The sequence below is a fragment of the Leptonotus elevatus genome, chromosome 12 (genome assembly GCF_054856555.1).
Source record: "Leptonotus elevatus isolate MCC_2025b chromosome 12, RoL_Lele_1.0, whole genome shotgun sequence".
In the NCBI taxonomy this organism is placed as follows: Eukaryota; Metazoa; Chordata; class Actinopteri; order Syngnathiformes; family Syngnathidae; genus Leptonotus; species Leptonotus elevatus.
In genome coordinates, this window is record NC_141250.1 from 5,276,429 (window position 1) to 5,298,988 (window position 22,560).

Below are 22,560 nucleotides of genomic sequence, written 5' to 3' on the forward strand. Positions count from 1 at the left end.
GGGGAAAATATATTCAGTATGTGGCTTTTTGTATTGATTTAAACGTTTAACTATATTTCAGCCAAGCAAGTCCTAAAATTGACAACTGTCTTTCGAGACCCCCGCCTCTGCACAAAGTGCTCAATGTTGACTGGCATAAAGTGTGTAAGCATTTCAAAGCTTTTTTGCATGACATCATTAAGGCTGACTTCTTGATTGACTGGCATATTAAAAAATAAGAAAAAATAAATTAAAGAGACAAAGGGAATGTGTCTTGGGTTAAGGCTCTCCTAGCTTGTCGCTCTGTATCAAATTCCAGGAGACATTGAGGACCGATGAGACATGTGTCGGCGCTGAGGCTTGTCTGCGGACTGATGATCTGCGCATCATTTGGTGACAACAGCATTCAGTATAGTATCCCACGAAACACTGTCCCCTATCAAGGTCAGTTTTGCTAGTCTTATTCATTGATGATATGATCAATGGTTCTTGAGTATACCATGAGTGTTTGTTCTTTAAATGTTATGATTTTTTTTTTTTATAGATGGCAAAAGTATACTATCTAATCTACGCATCTAGTATATGTGTAAAGAAGACTGGTAAAAGTGCAAACTGTTTTATTAATGACAGACTCTTGACACTTAATTCACTGCCAGCCTTTTTTAGAGCAATTTCATATTTTCAAGACCCACAAGATATTGTGCTTCATGATTATATACACCGAAACTACCAAATGAATAGACTATCTCCTTTCAAAAAGGGAAAAGTTATTCTGCCTTTTTACGTACTGTAGGTTTCCAAGTTTGAAATTAACAGAGCAGCATCATATTTGTCAGTGGCAGTTAATAAGAACAAAATTACAAGGTAAAAGTATTTTTTATATACATTTATATATTGTTGTACAACACTTGTTTTGATAACTATGAGGAAACACAGTAGTTTTCATCTTTGACGAACTTGCTCTCTGTTACACCGTGGTGTGGTCTGTCTGTCTTTGTTTTCGTTATCTTAGCCATTTCCTATCTTATTTTGAAGTCTGACGCCCAATTCACACTAAACGGCCGCGGTGCGTTTTCCGTACGGCCGCCGCACGGACTGCAATTCATACCGCCTGCGTTGTGTGAGCTGTCCGTGTCCGGAAATCCGCACCCGTCAGACCACAAGATCACGGGGTTCACGCTGGAGAGTTGAGTTCACGCGATAACATCCATGTACATAGAGTCCTATTGGTAAACAATAGCCACACTTGCCTCTTGTCACATGATCGATATGCTTTTGGACATTCTTTGTGGGACTTCTAACATGGCTCTTCGACCATGGTTAAGTACGTTTTGTGTTTAAAAAATAGTGTTATATTGTCATGGTTAATTTATTCAATTTCTGAGCTTTTTTTTTTTCTCTTAAATGTCCAACTCATGTCATGCTACGTAGTTAGCTAGCTTCCCTCCCGCCCAAAAAAGTTTGCAAACGGTTTTACTTATAATATACCGGATCTACCTTGATGCCGACGCTCGACTTCCTGTCCGGCTCGTGTAATTTCTTCAGCTTCATGAAAATCCGCATGCGGCGTCCGGAAAAAATAGAACGCTTGCGGAAACCTTCCGCAGCGCAGCATCCCTTCCGCACTGCAGCTGGTGTGAATTGACACGCAGACTCGAATGCTTTCTATTCTTTGCGGCGGCCGTAAGGAAAACACACCGCGTCCGTTCAGCAGTCGAGTGTCACATCCAATTCACACTGACTGCGGAACTAATGCGGTGCGTTTTCCGTACGGCATCCGCAGGGACTGCAATTCACACCAAGTAAGTTGCGTGAGCTGTCCGTGTCCGGAAATCTGCACCCGACAGACCACAAGATCACGAGGGTTCACGCTGGAGAGTTGAGTTCACGCGATAACAACCGTGTATATAGAGTCCGCAGTCAGTGTGAATTGGGCGTTACCCTAGTGTCCACAGAAGCATTTTTCACAGCCTTGTTCCATGGTCCTTTTGTCTCGTCACGTGAGTGTTTTGTTCCCATTTTTACCTCCCTTATTGGAGCGCCTTTTGTTTGACTCAGCCAGTGCCTTGTTTTTCCCCTAGTTTTTTCAGAGGGGATTTTTTGTTGAAAATGAAACTCGACAAACTGAACTGAGTAGACTTGAAAGCAACAATTTGTGTTAAAAGTAGAGCTGTCAAACGATTTTTTTTTTATCAGATTAATCACATTTTAGAATTTTGAATAATCCTGATTAATCGCTTAATCAAAAAAAAGACTTTTTTTTATAAATAAATAAAAATTCCCGCCAAATTTGAAGAGCACCGGTTATGTGTTCTTTTGACATTTAATATTTTGAGTACGTCTTCAAAAAAATTCTAATCAGTTAATTATTAATGAAATGAATTAATGAAAAAATATGAGCCCAATATTTTGACATAAAGAAATATTCTAAATGTGATACGCAAACATTTATTAAATGCTTTACTTTAATGCATGTAATGTTTATTGCTCAAACTTGCATTTTTTTACTTGCCATGCACAATACAGTTAAGTAATATTTAACTTTTTTTGGAATACATTTTCATTTGAGTCTTTCACAAACTTTTTCTAATCCAAATTTTAATGTGCAATATATTTTAATTGACTCATTGTTTTAGTATATTTTAATGTTTTTATATTTAAGGGTAACAATAATGTACCTAGTACCTCAATATCTAAGTCATTGTACCTCATTTACTTAATGGGTGTCCAAAAAGGAGCATTTTTTAATCACATTATTGGTTGTCAGAGGTAAGGGGATCACTACATACATAGACAAGAAGCTTTGGTTCAGTTGCTGCAGGTGGAGTGGCAGTCCACTAACGAGGAGCAATGCAAAATCGACAGACCGGAAGAGCCGGTCAGTGTGTTGTCTTTGTATATGTATTTATGCATACTTGTACAGCTGCATCTGTGGGAGCCCTGACTCTGTTGTATGCTCTTATTGCAGCCGCTTTGTCGTAATTATATTCGGATCCTGCATAAATTGGACAACAACATAATGTACGTGTGTGGCACAAATGCTTTTTCGCCACAGTGTGGCTATTTGGTAAGTTTCAAAATACACGTTTGTTTAAAAATCATTGGCGTACATTAATTATGGCCGACTATATATATATAATGAATAATAAAAGAATACGTAGTTAGAAATAATGGAATGTATTGGTCCTAAAAAATAGGACCTGTGCCTGTTTTCTTTTATGAAACTTAAAGGGGAAGTCAACCTTAATCTTTCGTTGACAATATGTTCCGTGTGTATCAATCAACAACTTGATAATTACACAACTAGATATTTGACAAATTACCATTTTGATTATCTGCATCCTATTGTATTCTGGGGATGGGTATTAATAAAATTTGTCATCATCCCGTCAGCCCTTTTTCTTTTCAGGTGTAATAGTATGTGAAAATGTAATGTTGTAAATTGTCTCAATGACTGTCTGAAAGGAAAAATGAACAAATAAACAAACAAACCTTACTAGTCTAAACGTGATATTCTGATTAATACTACATTTGTGGAGTTCTGCAGCAAAATCCAGCCGTTTTTACCCATTTTGGGGCGGCCATTTTGCCACTTGCTGTCGACTGAAGATGACATCATAGTTGCTCAGGGCTTAGACAGTGACCAATCACAGCTCATCTGTTTTCTGAAGCTGAGCTGTGATTGGTTGAACATCCGTAGCACGAAGATGGCAGAAACATGTCGGAGCCAGCCAAGGGCCCATCCCCAGTAGGGATGGGCGATACCAGTTTTTACATTTTAAAATAATGAATTTTGTTTCATCCAAAAGTAACTAGTGTTTCAAATATTTTTTGTTTTTTGTTTTTTTACATGTAAACATTCTTTTGTTTTGTACAAAAAAAAAAAAAAAAAAATATATATATATATATATATATATATATATCATCCTACTGCACAGTGCACATGCTGCACTCCAACTGAAGTTTTTGCCAACATAAATAAATATATATTATAAAAAAAATGTGTTTGGTCCAAAAGAAACTTATAGTGTTTCTATTTTTTTTTAATTGGTCTTATACCATTTTCTTGTTTTGTACCAAAAAATAAATGATCATCCTACTGCACATTTGCACAAGCTACACCAACTTCAAGCTTTTGCCAACGTAAATGTATAATTATAAATTCTGTTTGGTCCAAAAGGAACTTACATAATTATAGTGTTTCTATTAATTTTTTTAATTGGTCTTTATATTTTTAAATGCTTAAACATTTTCTTGTTTTGTGCCAAATTATGCCATCCCACTTGAGAATAAAGTTGGTGATGGGTCAGGGCCCTACAATTGGTAATAAACGCAAAAGCATGGTACACCGAATCAATTTTAGTCAGACAATTAAGCTGTCAAATCATTCTTTTATAACAAGTCTCCATAAGCTAAGATGGATAAAAAAAAAAGTTGCTGTGACTGGTCGTTTTTTTAACCTTAAAAGAAAAACAAAATTTATTTATGAAGAAAAAGAGTTTCAATTTGAGTTTCCTGACAAGATTCTCGATTTGAAAGTGACAGCATCATCAAGCAAGATGCCCAGATATTTGTACTGATGAACCACCTCAATGTTATTTCCTTCAAGAGTGGACACTGTGGAGAGTACATACTATACTGCAGCGATATAACAGTATTAGCAGGGGATGAGCCAAAACAGTAAATGATTGTGTCATCGCCATAAAAGTGCAGACTTAACCACTTTCCAAAATGTCTTTGGATTATTCAGGTTTCAGTTCTAGAGGGAACCAGGGGTTTTCTCGCCACTTCACCCTAAATTTCCTTATGGGAGCATGTTTATTAAATTTGCCCAAGCTAGCTCAACATCTGGCAACAGACCTGTGTGTTCTCATTCAAAGGCAAATCATGATGATCGGCTTGTTCATTAATTTTTTTAAATCCCTCCTGCAAATGTGTGGTTTATATTTGGGAGTGTCTTGAGGCAACGACACAATGATCACTCAAATCATTGCAGAAGTCACCCAGAGATTAAAATTTATGAGGCGCATTAGTAAGAATCAAGTTGAGCAAGGAGGACTTTTCAGTACTATTAATATATACAGGCTATATAAAACAGAATAACGGGCTCTTCAGCATTCACACAATTGGTGGAAACGGATACAAAAACATTTGGTGGGTTACATGTTTGGTGGCATAACATTGGTGGTATTAAAATGTTTTCTTCCTTCTGTTGGGCTTCAGAGGTATAATGATGGACAATTCAACCTGGACCGTATTGACATAGATGGAAATGGACAGGTTTCTTTCTTACCATTTGACAGATATGCTTCCGTCATGGTCGGTGAGTAGTTGGGTTTGCTGCTGTGCTGGACCAGCCCAAAATATGGCCCAAAAAAATTATTCAGCCATAAAATGGTCAGATTTCTTTCTCAAAAGTATCTAAAATCACCAGGGATTTGATCTGTGTGTCCAACTGGACAAGATCTGTATGCTGCAACAGTTAACCCTGATCAGCCACAAAACACTAAGCTAATACGCTACAATGTAAATTACGGAGGTATGGAAGACAAATCTCTTGACATGGATTCAGGTAAATCCCCGCCATTCTATAAAAATAAACCATAGAAAAGACAAAATATAACAGCTCTATGTAGGTAGATATATACAGATGTAACTGATTCATCTAGTATAAACTGAAATAACAAAACTACCAATTGTTACTGTCACTTATATGGAATAGCTTTTTCACAACTTGGTACGATGAAAAAACACCTGCACAATACTGAAACGAAACACAATAAAATCCATAGCTTTGCTAACATGGATAATTTTTGAATGCAGGCCCGGGATGGCACGTTGAAAACGGAAGGGACGAGATGACGCAACCTTCTGTGCTTGAAAAAGTAGACGTTATTCAGTACCGGCTCGTGTCAAAACAAAAGTTGCCATCACTTGAATCCTGCCTCGGCGCTTTCTATCGGGTCCAAATGGTCAGTCAGAGTTTGACAAAACCTATGTCCAAGTCCTACATCAACTAAATTATTAGGCAAATGCCAGTCGTATTTGTTACAAACTATTTGAATGTAAACTGCAGTTTTAAAGGAATGTTTGAAGTCCCCTGTCACATTAAGGCCTCCTCCTTGCTTGAGAGTGTTGTCTTCTGACAGCGTGGTTCTGGCCTGGAGACAACAGTCTTGTCTGAAGAGTCTGTGACATTGGTGGGCTTTGCGGGTGAGGTGCGAGTTGTAAATACCTACGCGAGGTGCGAGTTGTAAATACCTACGCGTGGAGCCACCAGTGATCTCCTTAGCTGCTCTGATGACACACTGCAGTCTTTCAGCATATGTCACTGAAGACATCTGTAAGCTCCTGTGCACGCAACAGATGGATGGACTTCCCGTGTCACTGAAAGTTATGTCAATGTAGACAACATTTTGTGAAGAGAAACTTGATAGAATAAAGTGAATAAAGCTTCAGTACCGTTGAGTTGTGATCTGTATTTTAAACCAAGTTATCTCAGGTAGTTTGTGACTCTAAAACCCAGGTGAGTATCGAACTGTGACTTGTGTGAACCACAAACACCCCTTCTTAAATGTATGTCTTCAGATACCTGAAAAATCTACTAGTCTCATTGAGCCATTTTCAGCAGTAAAAAGTTAGTATTTTGTCTAGAATTAATTTGAGAACATTATTTTTCATGCAAATTCCTGCACTTGCCATCGACTGAAGATATCACACGTGCTAAAGAAATAGGTAAAGACCAATCACGGCTCATCTGTTTTCTGGGTTTGGTCAGCAAACTGAGCCATAATTGTCAGCTTCAATCAACAGCAAGTGGCAAAATGTGTTTTTAAAAGGTATTCATTGTACATGAAAAATAATGAAGTTAGCACATTAATTATAGACAAAATATTATCTTCTTACTGTTTAAAATGGCTCAATGGGTCAAGAAGTAGATTTTCCAGGTATCTTAAGACATATATTTAAGAAGGGGTGTTTGCGGTTCTTAAGGCATAAGAGGATTAGCATATAAAATGGATGAAAAGTTATTTGGACAATAGATATCAGTACTTGCAGCTTAACAATATACAATCAAAACACTTGAAGATCACTCATGGAGTTCCCCAAGGGTCTGTGTTAGGCCCCGAACTATTTATATTGTACATAAATGATATCTGTTGTGTCTCGAAAATATTCAAGTGTCTTATATGCTGATGACACAACTCTCTACTGTTCAGGAGAAAACCTGAAGCAGCTTCTGTGGAAAAAATTGGTTTGACATGAACATGAACAAATTATCACTTAACTTTAAAACAAAACAAAGTTAATAGTTTTTGGCACTAGACAAATAACACATCAAGTCAAAATTATGGTAAACTCAATTGAAATAGTGTATGAAAATAAATTTCTTGGAGTAGTTGATGAAAAATGTGTTAGTTGGAAGTCACACATAGATAATGTCAAAAGGAAAATGTCAAAAATCATAGGGATACTCTCTAAAACTAAGGATGTCCTGAATAAGAAATCCTTACACTAAGGGTATCAAAATGATCGCGTTAATATCGCGTTCATTTGAAGTGCCTTTAACAGCACTTAAATCGATTAACGACCGCCCCTTATTTGGAAAGCCTCTACTGAAGGGAATTCCAGTCATGACGCAGCAGAAAGGTTTCATCTAAAGTGGTTGAAATACAGTATACGCAACTGTAGTTTTGGTTTTAGGTGAATGACGGCTACCTAAATTCAAATTCATTCATGAAAGCACAACTGGATTGCTCCCTGCCTGATAAGGCCCTAGCCTCCATTGTGCAGAGTGTCTTTCTGTTGAAGCATGGGAACCGGCAAGAGAGCCGCTTCTATGTGGTTTTCACCTCAGCACTGTAAATAAAAGCAGTCGAATACTGTGGCTCTGTGGAGTGAGTGTATGACAACTGTTTTCATTTGGTGTCTAAAGGAATCGAATATCGACCGTATGTGTGTACCCCGTGGGCTCCATGAGCAAAGTCTTCTACCCTGGTTGGGTGAGTACAGATGTTAGTGTTACATTTGGTTTACAAAAATGAAGGTGTAGTTCAGGGTTGGCATCAGCAAGCTCTGGAGAAGCCTGAACAATTGTTACCTGTATTGGAAGAGGGAGCCAATACAGGACTGTGGCTCTCGAGGACCAGGGTTGCCTACCACTGATGTAGTTTATCTGGCCCTTAGGTGTTGTTAAAAATTTCAGAGCTAAAAAAAAATAAAAAAAATAAAAAAAATTAAATAAACTTCTACGGAAAAAAAAAAAACAGCCAGCAAGTATCATAAATATCAACCTTATACCGTGGTCAGGATGGCCCATTTTTTTCTAACTGTATTTGTTGCTAAAAAATATATATATATATAGCAGTTAGCTAAAACAGGCGGTTGGAGCGTACCCCGAAGTGTTGGAATTTGTTTCTTTATCATACTTGTAACTTGCAGATAATGTAAAAAATTTCCGTTTTTTATTTTGTATTTTTGGAGCAAGGATGTATATGATATAATCATATTATCTGAGAAGAGATGGTGGAGATGTGTAATTCCTTTCTGCTCCCACACACCTAAAGAAAACGATTGGTTCCACTTGGGCTTTTGTAATTTCTAGTGCCTTTCACCAGACAGTCAGGGTGGCGGAAATCATTGGGTTTTTAAAACAATTGTGTCGCTTAATTGATGTTGTAATGAGTAAATCTAGAAGTCTGAGGTTATTACAATCCTTCTGTTCTAGTTCCAGCCAACAGTTAGTATCTCTGTTGGGCTGTGCCCATAAAATGATATATTGTAGCTGGTTAGCTATATAGTAGTGCATAAAGTTTGGTGCCTCTAGACCTCCTTTGGATTTACTTTTCTAAAGAGTAGATAGACTAATCTTTGCTTTTTTTTATTCCAGTAAAATTTTGTAACGGCCGAGTCCAACAACTGGAACCAGTTAGCCGAAGGTTTAAATGGAATCATTGAGAAAAAATAGTTTATTTGGGGTAAAACTTTCATTTTAATGGTGGCTATTCGTCCTATTAGAGAAATAGGAAGATTATTCTAGCGCTCCAAGTCACTATAAATGCTATCCAGAAGTGGAGTAAAGTTTAAATGATTTAAATCAGTTAATTTAGGTGAGATTTTTATTTTTATAAGTATTTTAAATTACTTATAGGAAATGAGTAGTGTGGGTGCTGGCTGGCAGGGTTCCATGAATTTTCTGTAATAGGTAGTAGTGTTGATTTTGTCCAGTTAATAGAATAATCTGATAAATGTGAGAATTTAGTTATTAAGTTAAATACTTCCCCTAACGGAATAGCAGGTTTTTCTAAATAAAGTAAAATATCATCGGCATATAGATTAATTGTATGTTCTGTTACCCCAGAGTGAATTCCTTGAATCCTTCTTTCCTGGCGTATGGCTAATGCAAGCGGTTCAATAAATATTGCAAATAATAAAGGGGACAGTGGGCATCCCTGTCTTGTGCCTCTCTGTAGAGTAAAACTCTGAGATATAATCCCATTAGTAGTAACTGTAGCTTTAGGAGAATCATATAATACTGACACCCAGTGAATAAATGACTTCCCAAGGCCAAATTTATTTAAAACTGCAAAGAGGAAGGACCAGTTAACTTTGTCGAAAGCTTTTTTCTGCATCCAATGATATAATAACTGCCTTTTTATCATGCCGCTGTGACATGCTAATAAGGTTAAAGAGCCTCCTAATATTATTAGTAGAGTGACGATCTTTAATAAAGTCTGTTTGGTCACTATGAATGATTGTGAGAGATGACTGTTTCTAGTCTAGATGCGAAAGCCTTAGTGATGCTTTCAGTGACAGTTCGAAAACAGCATATGGCAATCAATCAATCAATAGCCTACATGCTTTTTAATTACACAAGGATTTTTGCTATTTGTAGGCTACCCGGGTCCCTATCACCCGCAAATAGCAGGGGCACATTGTATAGAATATATATTGTGGTGATATTTATTTTTATTTTATCTTCATGAGCATACTCAATATTGGAGTAATCCAATCCAATCCAGTTACATTACGTTAATATTATGGTACTTGGATTACATTACTAACTAAAAAAAATTAGCAGGTAACTTGTAACTGTAACAGATTACATTTTAAAAGTAACCCTCCCAACCCTGGCTATAATGTTATGAAATGTAACGTTATCCTAAAGTTATCAATTCAGCCCTAAACTAACTAGATTAGAATCATGTAAATCAGTGGTTCTCAACCTTTTTTTTAGTGATGTACACCCTGCAAAATATGTTTTCAGCCTAGTACCCCCAACCAGCGCAAAGCATTTTGGATGAACAAAACAAATCAGTGCTGTGCCAACATGTGTCTGGTTTTAATTTGGGAACTGGTTTAACTTTGGCCACAGTCTCGCTATGTATCGGTTAAAAAAATTTAAATAAAATAAAAAGCAAAGTAATTCTCTCAATGGTAAATAAATAATTGTGCAATAATTATCAACATAACAAGACCTCCTTTTGGATCATGGTACAGGTTGGTTTTCAAAACAAATCATTTATTTAACTTTGAATAAAAGCAGAAACTGAAAAATAAAACGAGCTGGTTTCTTGCATGTATGCTACTTTTTAAATATATTCTAAAATCCTTGTGCCCCCTGATGTGTTTTCACATACCCAGAAGGGTACACATACCCCCATTTGAGAACCACTGATGTAGGGAACCCCCGTAATTGTTTCAGTAATTGTTTAATTAACCCAGTTTGCAAAGACTGTTATGCCAGACTGCAATGTTGGATGAATAAAACTGTAATAAATGCCACGACCAGAGATTATCTGAGTGTCTATGAAGCCCCTGCCCCCCTTACCTTATTTTTAGGTCTAAGTAACGTTAACCAAGTTATTGTTTAATGTATACAATAACTTAAAGTAATATAGCCCTAACTAACTTATATGATGTAGTTGAATTTTATAGTAGATAACATATTGTTCATGTTTACCTCACAATAAATACATTTTACATTACAAACTGCTCTTAATTCATTCATGATCATTTTATTATTGATCGTCATTACAAATGATGGCTTTTCCCTCACATGTCACCATTTCTAAAACAGGGCGTTTTTCTAGAAGTGAAAAAAAGGAAAAGAAAAGTAAACTTGAAGGTATTCCAACTTCTCCAGGGACCACTACACCACTGAACATGGACAATTTCGCCAGACTTAATTTAATCATATTCTAACTGCCTGTTTTAAGACTTGGCTTGATTGAAATTAAAAACAAGACTTGCACATACAGTATGACTTAAATCTATTGAGGTACTTTTAACATTTCTCTTTTAATGAACAATTCTGATAGTCAGTACTGACTGAAATCTTCTGGCATCTTTGAAATCTTATGGCACCTTTGTCCCCTGCTAGAGAACGGTTTCATTCAGAAGGCCGTCAACTACAATTTAAAATTTTAATTTTAAAGGTATCTAGTGACGCTATGTATTGAAGCACATTGCCCCACTGGTTCTAAAACTGTAGCCTGTTAAAAATGATTTAACAGCCATTCTAACAGCCGTCTTGTGGAAGGTCAAGTGGTTTACAAAAAGATGTAAGTTGAGCAGTATTGCCGGCCTTGAAAACATCTTCGCGACAAATTTTCCCATCAACAGTCAGCAATTCTGTTGTCTCATGGTGGGAGCTTAGCCATGCGGGAAAGTCCTTACGGTTTGCTTACGGTTAACGTTGAAGTGGGAAAGTCCCTGAAAGTCGAAGTCAGGGTCATGTTCAATTGTAAGCCTATGGTGCACCCTACTGGCTAAAAGAAATACATATGTTTAATCAGACTAATAAGTGGGTGTGTACAATGTTAGGGAACCAATAAAATTAGTAAAAGGAACCCCCACGGTACTGAAGTTTACTCTATATTATTTATTTGGTTGTTACTAACATAACTATTAGATACATTTTTCAAAAATCATTTCCAGTTTAATAAATGTTGTAGAAACTTTATTTGGAAGTACGGCGCCATTGTTATTTATGCATTGAGTGCGTAGTGACGAAGAAATGACGGCTGACTCTCTGCCGAGCAATGTGGAACGCCTATAAAGAAAGCAAGTTAAGTCTCGTAGCGTTCCTAAAGAAACAACATGCGATCAAGAGAGTCACCCTCCCCCACGCCGCGCTCTCGTCATTCACCAGACGAATTCAAGAGTTTTGATGGTCCCTTTAGGAACGCTACAGAGACTTACCTTGCTTTCTTTATAGGCGTTTCACATAGGCAGTGAGCCAGCCGCCATTCTACGTCACTACGCACTGAATGCGTTGCGACGTAAATAACGGTGGCGTACGTCCAAATAAAGTTTCTACAAAATGTATTACAATGGAAATTATTTTTGAGAAATGAATCTTAGTTATTAGGGGTGAGCCGGATATTCGTACAACACGACTACATGAGTATCCGGTACGGATAATTTCACGGGTAGACTTTCTTAATATCCTTGCCGAAAGAAAGTCGGCCCCTCCCTCCTCTCTGAGAAAAGGATCTGTCCACGCGGCATCGCCTTCTGGCACGCAGACAGTAATTAATGAACTCTTCATTGGTCCTTAATTTTCTACAGCGCAATCGTATTTAGTTTTGAATGTTTGTCAAAGTTACGTGGGAAACTTGTTTTGGAGCGCTGTGCAGCCGCAGCGGTCTTGACAAGGCAGGGCTTGGTTTGTGTTGCGTCAGTCTGTCACACTGGCTGCCAAGTTCATTTTTATTTAGCTGGTAAATGCACTTTCACACATGCACAGCTGAACACACTACAAATCAATATAATTTAGTATTCCCCCACCCCCACTGCAGTCAATAAAAATATAAATATTGCAAATTAAGCTTTACACACAGCTTAGTCGAAATGAAAGCATTGAAAACAAAAAACGATAGAAAAAGAAATCTGTGTTGCTATGACGACTCATTCATTCACATACTAGTTCATCATTTCTTATTGCATGTATAGTATTCAGCAATATTTTCCCTAGTTTATAAACTTGTTCTGTAAATAGTTTCTTGACTATAGTGATAAAAAACTGTGAACATTCATAAATATTTATTCATTGACTTAAAAAGATTCATTTTCTGAGTCATTAAAAAAAAAAACATGTTCTAAATAGTTCCCTTACTATTGTGATTAAAAAAAAAGTGAATCTCAATTCTCAGACTGCCGCCCAGTGCAGAGGACGTGAGATCGAGTCCGGGCTTCAGTCTTCCTGGGTGGAATTTGCATGTTCTCCCCGTGCTTGCGTGGGTTTTCTCCGGGTACTCCGGTTTCCTCTCACATTCCAAAGACATGCATGGCAGGTTAATTGAACACTCCAAATTGTCCATAGGTGTGATTGTGAGTGTGGATGGTTGTTCGTCTCTGTGTGTCCTGCGACTGGCTGGGAACCAGTTCAGGGTGTACCCCTAGTGGTGTTCACACCCTTGCCCCTCTGCCGTGCCCTTTGTTGCCCAAGTTCAGGTTGTTTTTTTAAATAAACACTTTACTGCCCAAGTTCAGTTATTTTTTTAATAAACACTTTACTGAGGACAGGTCAATGTTGACACAATCTTTTAGAAAAGCTGCATCAATCGCGTGTGAAAATCCCCCAATATGCGTCCCCTGCGCGCGTGCACCCGACCTAGCTTTCTCGCTCGCTCGCTTCCTTTGTCACGGTGTGGGACAGACACACACACACATGCATCTCCTTCCCCTGCCGCTCCACCCCAGCCAGTTAAATGTGTTATGAATCCAGTGAAATTCTATTGTTTGTTTTCCCTCTACTTCCTACCTATAATCATTTTGTTGTGAAGTAGCATGTCTCATACAACACAAACAACTGAGCATTAATTAGACAATATTAGCCACCTAGTTTAAAATGCTATATGCTAATTCAATAATAGACAACGCGATAACCACCACATAGTAAGACTAATGACGGTGAAAGGAAGCTCTCTGTGATCCGTGCATTGAAAAGCATTGGACTCTGGATCATTGTAATTTGATTTGTGGGGATTATTTTGACTTCAAAATATGATGAACTGTTGTTTGTATTATGCTAGTAGTCACAAGCAAAAACAATCCAATACGTTGTTGGTGGTCGAAGCATTTGCATTGAGTTGCATTGTGGAAATATCAGAAATGCCCGGATGTTTAGAATTGTCAATTGCCTGTGAAAAATACCCTTTTGCCTTCTTGTAATGACAACAGTCAGTCTTATTCATTCTCATGCCATTGGTCTGTTTGGTTACAATTGGTCTATTTATTTGGTAATTGTAGCATAATGCCTAGAAAGGAGAGGCTGATAAGGGGGAAAAAAAGAAAAGGAGCTACAGCAAGCAGTCACGGGAAGCATCTCTCTGCTTTTGCATGAAGATGAAAGGTCAGACTCAGTCAGAGTCAAGGCCAGAGAGAGTCATGTTAACTAGAGTTTAGCACTTTTTAAAGATCCCATTTTAATATTGATTTGCTCCTTAAGGTTAATTGTATTGAAAAATATTATTTTTTAAGTAGTTTGTACTAAATCAGCAGGCATGAAACTATTATTAGCTATTATTTAGTACAAACCATAACTAAGTTACTTCTATGCTACAAGTCTTGCAGTCATGTTGCCCTAATAGGCTGTTATTAAAACTAGTTGGGGTATTATTAATTATTATTATGTGTGTGTTATGTTTATTTAAAAACTTCCTGACATTTCCGAACATCTGGGCATTTCTGATATGTCCCCAATGCAACACAATGCAAATGCTTCCTTTATACGGTGAAAACAAACGGCAGATTGTAATGCTTTTTCCTGTGACTATCATACAAACGAAATCTCATCACATTTTGAAATCAAAATAATCCTCACAAATTGAATTTCAATGATCCAAAGTCCATCGCTTTTCAATGAGCAGATAGATTTCGTTCACTAAATTGACGGCCATCTTGACTTGTGTTGTCATCTCGGAATTGTCAGGAAAGTATATTCCTTGTGCACTAAAATGCCCCCCCCCCTCCCCCACGGAGCACTTACCCCCCAAATCTCTGTGCACGCCACTGGCCGAGGGGAACAAAGGAATGCTCAACTACAGCGTTGGCCTGTTGGGAGGGCAATGGCGAGCCCACTCAGAGACGCCAACCCCGCCTGACACTCTCCTGCACTGCGGACCGACGCTCCAATACAGCGGTCACTGATTTTTTTCTTGGGTACTGATTAATGCAAAGGGATACTAGTTTGATACTTCTGAAATGACACATTTGCTCAAATAACCTTAATATATACAGGTGTGGTGAATGCAAATAGCACCAGATTCGTATGCCCCAGTACACATTTGCGTTTCAAGAATATTAGAGTGCTTCCTAAGGCTATAACTTAAGGCATCGATGTATAAAGTATCATTTCTCAGCTTTTGTCCCGCCGATAGTGGATGAATCTTCAAAGACAGACGTTCACCCCAGGCATCTAATGAGCTGAAATAAAGTGTCCATATTTTTAAAGTGTGCTGACATAAGCACAACCAGGACATTCCTCTTTACTTGACTGTCCAAGAAGTGTTGCTCAGAGGCGATTAGGACCAAAGTTGGCATTGGTGCTGTTCATTTTTTTAAACAGTTGCTAAAATGGTTAGAAAAGACCCAAATTGGCAGCACTGAGGACAAGTCATTGCTCTTGTTCGCTTACACTGCTGACACGCACGCACATAGATAATATCAGCAAAAACTTGACGTTTCAGTTTTGGCTTCCTAAAGGCTGCAGAAATTGGATGGGCCGGATGTGACCCGTGGGCCCTATCTTCCCCATATGAGCTTTAAAAGTGCATCTATTAGGTCAATGGGTCTTATACAGTTGTGCTTGAAAGTTTACATACCCTAGGGCAGTGTTTCTCAAATGGGGGTACGTGAGATTAAAAAATTATTAAAACGTAGCATTCATGCAAAAATGCTTTAAAAATAATTATTTTCAGTAAAATAAGTTCATAAAATGCTATTCAACTTCATTGAGTCAATCAATTTCAAAACTTTATTTAAAATTAAGATAGTGATTTTTTTTTAAAAACATATCTTTGCTATGACCTCAAAGAAGAACAGTTGTGATCATTTTTACGTGCACAAATCTACCATTATTTCTTTATATATTTTTAATAATTGCTTTTTATTTCCAAAAAGTTCAAGAGATGAATGAACAGAATGGCGGATGGGCAGAAAATGGCAACAGAAATGTCCAATGTTGCTGTGAACTCAGTTTCTGGAATGCAAGCCAATCTGTCCAAGACCTGTGATGACATGTCACATGTGAGAAATGACCTAACAGCATTCAACGACGCCACGGCTAGAACGAGAATGGACATCGTCACAATGCTGTGCGATCTGGAGAGATTTGCACGACGAGAGGCAGATGTGACCAGAAATCGTGATGGAGATGACAGCGACTGAAAATGGGGCTGGGCACGGGTTTGCATGCGTCCTCAGCTGTCCAGCACAACTGGACTGAACGCAAGGGATCAAATCAACTTTTGATTAACTAATATCACTGGACACGGCAAGAACTGATGCAGACACACACGCTGCATTGGGACTGGATGACAACGATATGCCGCAGTGTATTTTATGACAATGTATACTATGAATCCAGATCTTGATAATTAATGCATCTTAAATGTATTCTTCATCCCGTCATCCCTTTTTCTTTTCGGTTGTAGCCTTGTGAGTATATGTTGTATTGGAAGCTGTTACAATGACATGTCCGAAAGGAAAAATTAATTAAATGGAAACTTGACTCATTGAGCCATTTTTAACAGTAAGAAGATAATATTTTGTCTATAATTAATGCGATAACTTCATTATTTTTCATGAACAATTAATAAATGTAAAAACTAATTTTGCCACTTGCTGTTGACTGAAGCTGACATCACCTGTGCTGAGGAAGTAATTAACTACCAATAATGGCTCAGTTTGCTGACCAAACCCAGAAACCAGGTGAGCCATGATTGGTCGTTACCTGACTACTGTGGCGTCAATCCTCAAACCCACTGGTAGAGAGACGTCGTCAAGCTGAAGTATCTTATCAGGCCACCAGCTGCTTCGGCGGTCGCTGAGGCAAAAACTCGGGAATGGGAGGAGTTCAGTGCCATGGAAAACGACATCCGGACGGCTTTGAGGAAATTATCTTCAACTTCACCGTTCGAGGTCAATGAGGTTGTTGGAAAGCTCCTCGGCGGTAGGGCCCCGGGGGTGGATGAAATCTGCCCTGAGTTCCTAAAGACTCTGGATGTCGTAGTTGACACGCCTCTACAACATCGCATGGACGTCGGGGACAGTGCCTCTGGTTTGGCAGACCGGGGTGGTGGTTCACCTTTTTAAGAAGGGGGACCGGAGGGTGTGTTCCAACTTTAGAGGGATCACACTCCTCAGCCTCCCAGGTAAGGTCTATTATGGAGTGCTGGAGAAGAGGGTCCGTCAGGAAGTCGAATCTCGGATTCAGTGTGGGGCAGTGTGGTTTTCGTCCCAGCCGTGGAACAGGGGACCAGCTCTACACCCTCAGCAGGGTCCTCGAGGATGTGTAGGAGTTCGCCCAACCAGTCCACATGTGTTTTGTGGATTTGGAGAAGGCGTTCGACCGGGTCCCTTGGGGAGTCCTGTTGGGGGTGCTTCGGGAGTACGGGGTACCGAGCCCCCTGATATGGGCTGTTCGGTCCCTGTACGACCGGTGTCAGAGTTTGGTCCGCATTGCCGGCAGAAAGTCGGATTTGTTTCCAGTGAAGGTTGGACCGATAGCATTGCATTGCTACTTTTTGCAGATAATGTGGTGCTGTTGGCTTCATCAAGCCGTGATCTCCAAATCTCACTGGAGCGGTTCGCAGCCAAGTGTGAAGCGGTTGGGATAAAGATCAGCACCTGCAAATCCGAGACCATGTCCTCAGTCGGAAAAGGGTGGAGTGCCCTCTCCGGGTCGGGGATGAGATCCTGCCCCAAGTGGAGGAGTTTAAGTATCTTGGGGTCTTGTTCTCGAGTGAGGGCAGGATGGAGCGGGTTATTGACAGGCGGATCGGTGCAGCGTCTGCAGTCATGCGGGCTCTGTATTGGTCCGTTGTAGTGAAGAAAGAGCTCTTGATTTACCTACCAGTCGATCTACGTTCCTACCCTCACCTATGGTCAATAGCTGTGGGTCGAAGAACAAGATCCCGGATACAAGCGGCCAAAATGAGTTTCCTCCGCAGGGTGTCCGGGCTCTCCCTTAGAGATAGGGTGAAAACTCGGTCATCCGAGAGGGACTCAGTGTCTAGCCGCTACTCCTCCGCGTTGAGAGGAACCAGTTGAGGTGGCTCGGGCATCTGGTTCGGATGCCTCCTGGACACCTCCCTGGAGAGGTGTTCCGGGCATGTCTCACCGGCGGGAGGCCCCGGGGACAACCCGGGACACTCTGGGACTATGTCTCTCGGCTGGCCTGGGAACGCCTTGGGATCCCGTCGGAGGAGCTGGTTGAAGTGGCTGGGGAGAGGGAAGTCTGGGCTTCCCTCTTAAAGCTGCGGCCCCCACGACCGATCTCGGATAAGCGTCAGAAGATGGATGGATAGAGTGTCTATCTACCAAGCTGAAGTTCATGAGTTCGTTCCTCAACAGTTTAGTAACTTTTTCAAATAAATAAATACACTGGGAAAATGTACCCAAAACTCTCCTTGTACTTGAACTTTACTAGGTTTTTTTTCAAGTAATTATGTATTTTACAGTTCTAAAAATTTGCATAATTTCACAATTTACTTCATGGCAAAAATTAGTCAGCTCTTAATATGAAAAGAAAAATGCACTGAGAAGTCACCATTGTCTTACAAATGCAATTATGCATGTGGTCACAGAAAAATGACCAACACAGATCAGTCACACACTTTTTTTTACAGTAAATATTTTAAATTTGTTATTGAATTGTTATGAAATTACTGTATCAATGACCCAAAAAATTTAAATAATAAATAAATTTAAATTAGGAAAAAAAATTACATTTTATTGTAAATTGATATATAAATTGAGATAAAAAATGTGCGATTAATGTGCAATTAATGTGCGATTAATTGTCAGTTAATTATTGAAGTCATGCGATTCATTACGATAAAAAAATATATATCGACTGACACCTCTAATATATATATACATCAGTGTATTTGATTAATATTGCATTTACCTCCCACAGGGGTTTTAACCAATGATAGAGCAGGACGGTAAGTTCACAGACTGTCCATTATTTAGTTTTCTGTGGCATTGGTCCCGTCACTTAAGGGTTGCCCCGCCTCTCGCCTAGCTGAGATAGACTGCAGCACACCTGTGACCATGAGTATGAGCTGTAGGAAGGATGGAAAAGCTTACTAAGAACACTTTACATGATTAACCCCCCCCCCCCCCACCCCCCACCCACCCACCAACCACTACACTCTACAAAAATAAAACGAATATGTTACTTGATTTTGAGCTTTCTAGATAACAAGCCCTAACCCTAACTTGCTAATCAGGTATCAACCAACGATCAAGCTAACAAACTAAGTAGCTAGGTAGTACACTAGTTAAAATGAATCCAAATAAAGAAGACAGTCAGCAATAACAGCAGTCAAGTGTCAAGCTAACTATGCCACAGTTTTAATTTTAAAGTCAAATTCTAATAAATAAAAAATAACATGATTAAATAATTGCTTGGCTACCAAACAACCACAGTAAATTGCTGAACCAAGAATATGTTGGGCTTTTGAACACTTTTCATTGTTGTTGAGCTTTCATTATCAGGTTGGATCCCATTGATGTAAAGGGTTTGATTAGCGGTAAATGCAGCTTTAGAATGTACAGCAGATACAGTACTGCCGATATTCCTTTTCTTTGTTTTTATCAGCTCTAACTCCGCATACAGCACAATGAAACCCGCTATTTTGTTCATTTCAAATACAAAAGGCTTTGTGGTACCTGGTCTTCAAGAGCCTATAGCCACGAGACCACCATGTTAGACATGTGACACGGGCCCCTGCCGCACGCCATAGCATGTTGCTGGCTCAGGGCTTTACACAATGGGGAGGCGCTGACGGCGTGGGCTGCGCTCAGGTATAAAAGCCAGGGTTAAATGGAAGGACAGCAGCAGTTCAGTGCAAGCACCAGCAGCTCACCTGACAATCATGACCACCACCGACATGAGCATGGGCAAGGTAAGCATTCCATATCCCCTGTAATAGGGACTCCTATTCTCCAAGGGTACGATGGCGGTCGGGTATAATCATTATGGTTTTTCTTTTTTACAACATTTTATGCTGATATCATTTTTACATTTTGCTTTTGAATCATGGGAAAGAGGAATCTTTAAAATGTCAGAAATTTGATATTCTGTCATTTAAATTGTGTTCAAAGGCCATGGACACACTCATATTTTCTTCATATTTCAAAGTAGTGTTTTCGAAATGAGGGTAATCATACACAATGTTACAACATTGCGCTATTTAGTAATGCTAACGGTCATATTTAGTGAAGGAAATGTTTTACATTTGATATAGTGGCTTTAATTCTAACATCCTTACTCAAAAACTAATTTGAGTCCATTTGAATTTCTGTTGTATGGTACTATTTTCCTGTCAAGCGCAAAGCGTAGTCTAACTGTGCATGGATGGAGCAATTATATGTATATTTTTAATAATAATTAAATTTGCTTGACTAGCGCAGATAGAAAAGGGCGTTTTGAGCCGCTGTAGTAGTATGGAATGCAGCTGACACCCGGCCAATAGAAGCGGCTACCCTCATTCCCATTAAAAACAGGCCAGTGGAAGCGCACACATGCTTGACATTGCGCAAGCTGAAATTGATTCTCTGGAGCCTGAGAGATGAGATTGGTGCACACAAAGTGCATTTGTACAGGTAAACTGCAAGATCTTCCCTTGAGGATGATGTAGTCAGCTGTGCATGTGGCGTGGGCAATTGGAGAGACCACCTTGCACCCACAATCGAGATGAGGAAATATGTGGTCATATCTGATAACCCCCCCCCCCCCGTAGCGCTGGTGAAAATTTGTGGCCTCATTTAGGAAGTTGCCCATCCCTGCTCTGGATTCTGATAAGGGCTGCAGGGCTGAACAAATCATGGCATGTTATTGAATCCTAGTTTGCTTTCCCAGATCATCTTCTACGAGGAGAAGAACATGCAGGGTCGCTCCTACGAGTGCATGAGCGACTGCTCCGACGTGTCCTCCTACCTGAGCAAGTGCCAGTCCTGCCGGGTGGAGAGCGGCTGCTTCATGATCTACGAGCGTCCTAACTTCATGGGCAACCAACACTTCATGAGGAGGGGCGAGCACTCCGACTCTATGAACGTGATGGGCATGTCCAGCGGCATCAAGTCCTGCCGCATCATCCCCATGGTGGGTAGGAAGGGACGTGGGTTTTGTTTGGGTGCTTTCACATTTGTACCATTTAGTGCAGTGGGTGCGGAAACTATGGTTTTACATTGTCTAGAGTCCTCTGATATTTGTTGCATTAGTTTAGCTTTTTTTCCCTAGACCCCCCCCCCCCCCCCATTAATGTATATAATCAAAAAATTGGTTAAGTGATAAATAATGAAATAAAACATCAGAAAAAAAGGCAAAAAAGTGAATAAATAATCCTAAGTACTCATTAAACCCGTGACAATCTTGTCCTTGTACAATCATAACAATGCTAAAGACATGCAATAGATGCAACATTTTCCCAAATTCATACGTATCTCAGAGATAACACCGTTTATTTTGCTGTCTGCTACTGTGTGAATGCAAAGTGGCTGCCTCATCCTGGCACTTCAATTTACAGAGCCCTCTGGTGTAATGCAACAACTTAATTTAGCTCTCTCCAGTGGCGTTACGGTACAGCTTATATGACAAATACGGACCATTTGTAAAATCACCACACACAAAAAAAAACCTCTCAAGACACTAAGATGAATTTGTGTTAGTTTTCATGGAAAAGACACATTGAGCAACAAGAGGAAAATCCTCTATATCGAAAAATTTAATTAACATCTTGTCAACTACTAATAGTAATAATTTTAATTGAATCATTATTTAATGACCTAATGAGGAAAACTTGGGCTTGCTTTACTACTGTATATGTTGATTATGATGAAAATACTTGGAGAACTTCTTTTTTTTTAAAGGTGTAAAAAGTTTTAAACCCACATGACATCTCATTGTAGGACCGACAAAAAACATCAATTGATGTGGGTGATAGAAGGCGAACAGCATGAAAGAAACACCTTAAGAAACCTCTGAATGTTTTCTTTTTCTTTACTGTCCCCAAAACAGCACAGGGGCCAGTTCAGGATTAGGATCTTTGAGCGAGAGAACATGAGCGGTCAGTCCCAAGAGCTGCAGGAGGACTGTGACAACATCATGGAGCGCCTCCGCATGAACGACTGCCTGTCCTGCCAGGTGATGGAGGGCCACTGGCTGATGTTCGAGCAGCCCAACTTCCGCGGCAAGATGGTGTACGTGAGGCCCGGCGAGCACCGCAGCCTCAGAGAGATGGGCCTGAGCGGCATCAGGATCATCAGCTTGAGGCGCATCGTTGACATGTGCTAGAACTCTGTACTAAGCTTGAATAAATAAAAACAATGCCTTCTTCATAAGTA

The 22,560-nt window shown here is 39.5% G+C and overlaps 1 protein-coding gene and 1 long non-coding RNA gene across 2 annotated transcripts; both read left to right on the forward strand.

Moving 5' to 3' along the window:
* The first annotated feature begins 249 nt into the window (after positions 1–249).
* Positions 250–16,714, forward strand: LOC147164335 (uncharacterized). The gene is made up of 3 exons (XR_015096625.1): positions 250–423; positions 7,916–7,982; positions 16,108–16,714. It is a non-coding gene; the product is annotated as an uncharacterized LOC147164335 (long non-coding RNA).
* A 3,255-nt stretch (positions 16,715–19,969) lies between these two features.
* On the forward strand, positions 19,970–22,560 carry LOC147164336 (gamma-crystallin M3-like). The gene is made up of 3 exons (XM_086090511.1): positions 19,970–20,120; positions 21,077–21,319; positions 22,235–22,560. Exons 1-3 carry the CDS (start codon positions 20,091–20,093, stop codon positions 22,508–22,510), a joined length of 549 nt encoding a protein of 182 aa, XP_085946637.1. The 5' UTR covers positions 19,970–20,090; the 3' UTR covers positions 22,511–22,560.

Excerpts from the sequence above, each read along its gene's own strand:
- LOC147164336 (XM_086090511.1), top strand. The coding sequence starts at position 20,091 with ATGACCACCACCGACATGAGCATGGGCAAG. Across the intron at positions 20,121-21,076 it reads CCGACATGAGCATGGGCAAG|ATCATCTTCTACGAGGAGAA; the intron begins GTAAGCATTCCA and ends TTGCTTTCCCAG. Across the intron at positions 21,320-22,234 it reads CCTGCCGCATCATCCCCATG|CACAGGGGCCAGTTCAGGAT; the intron begins GTGGGTAGGAAG and ends TCCCCAAAACAG.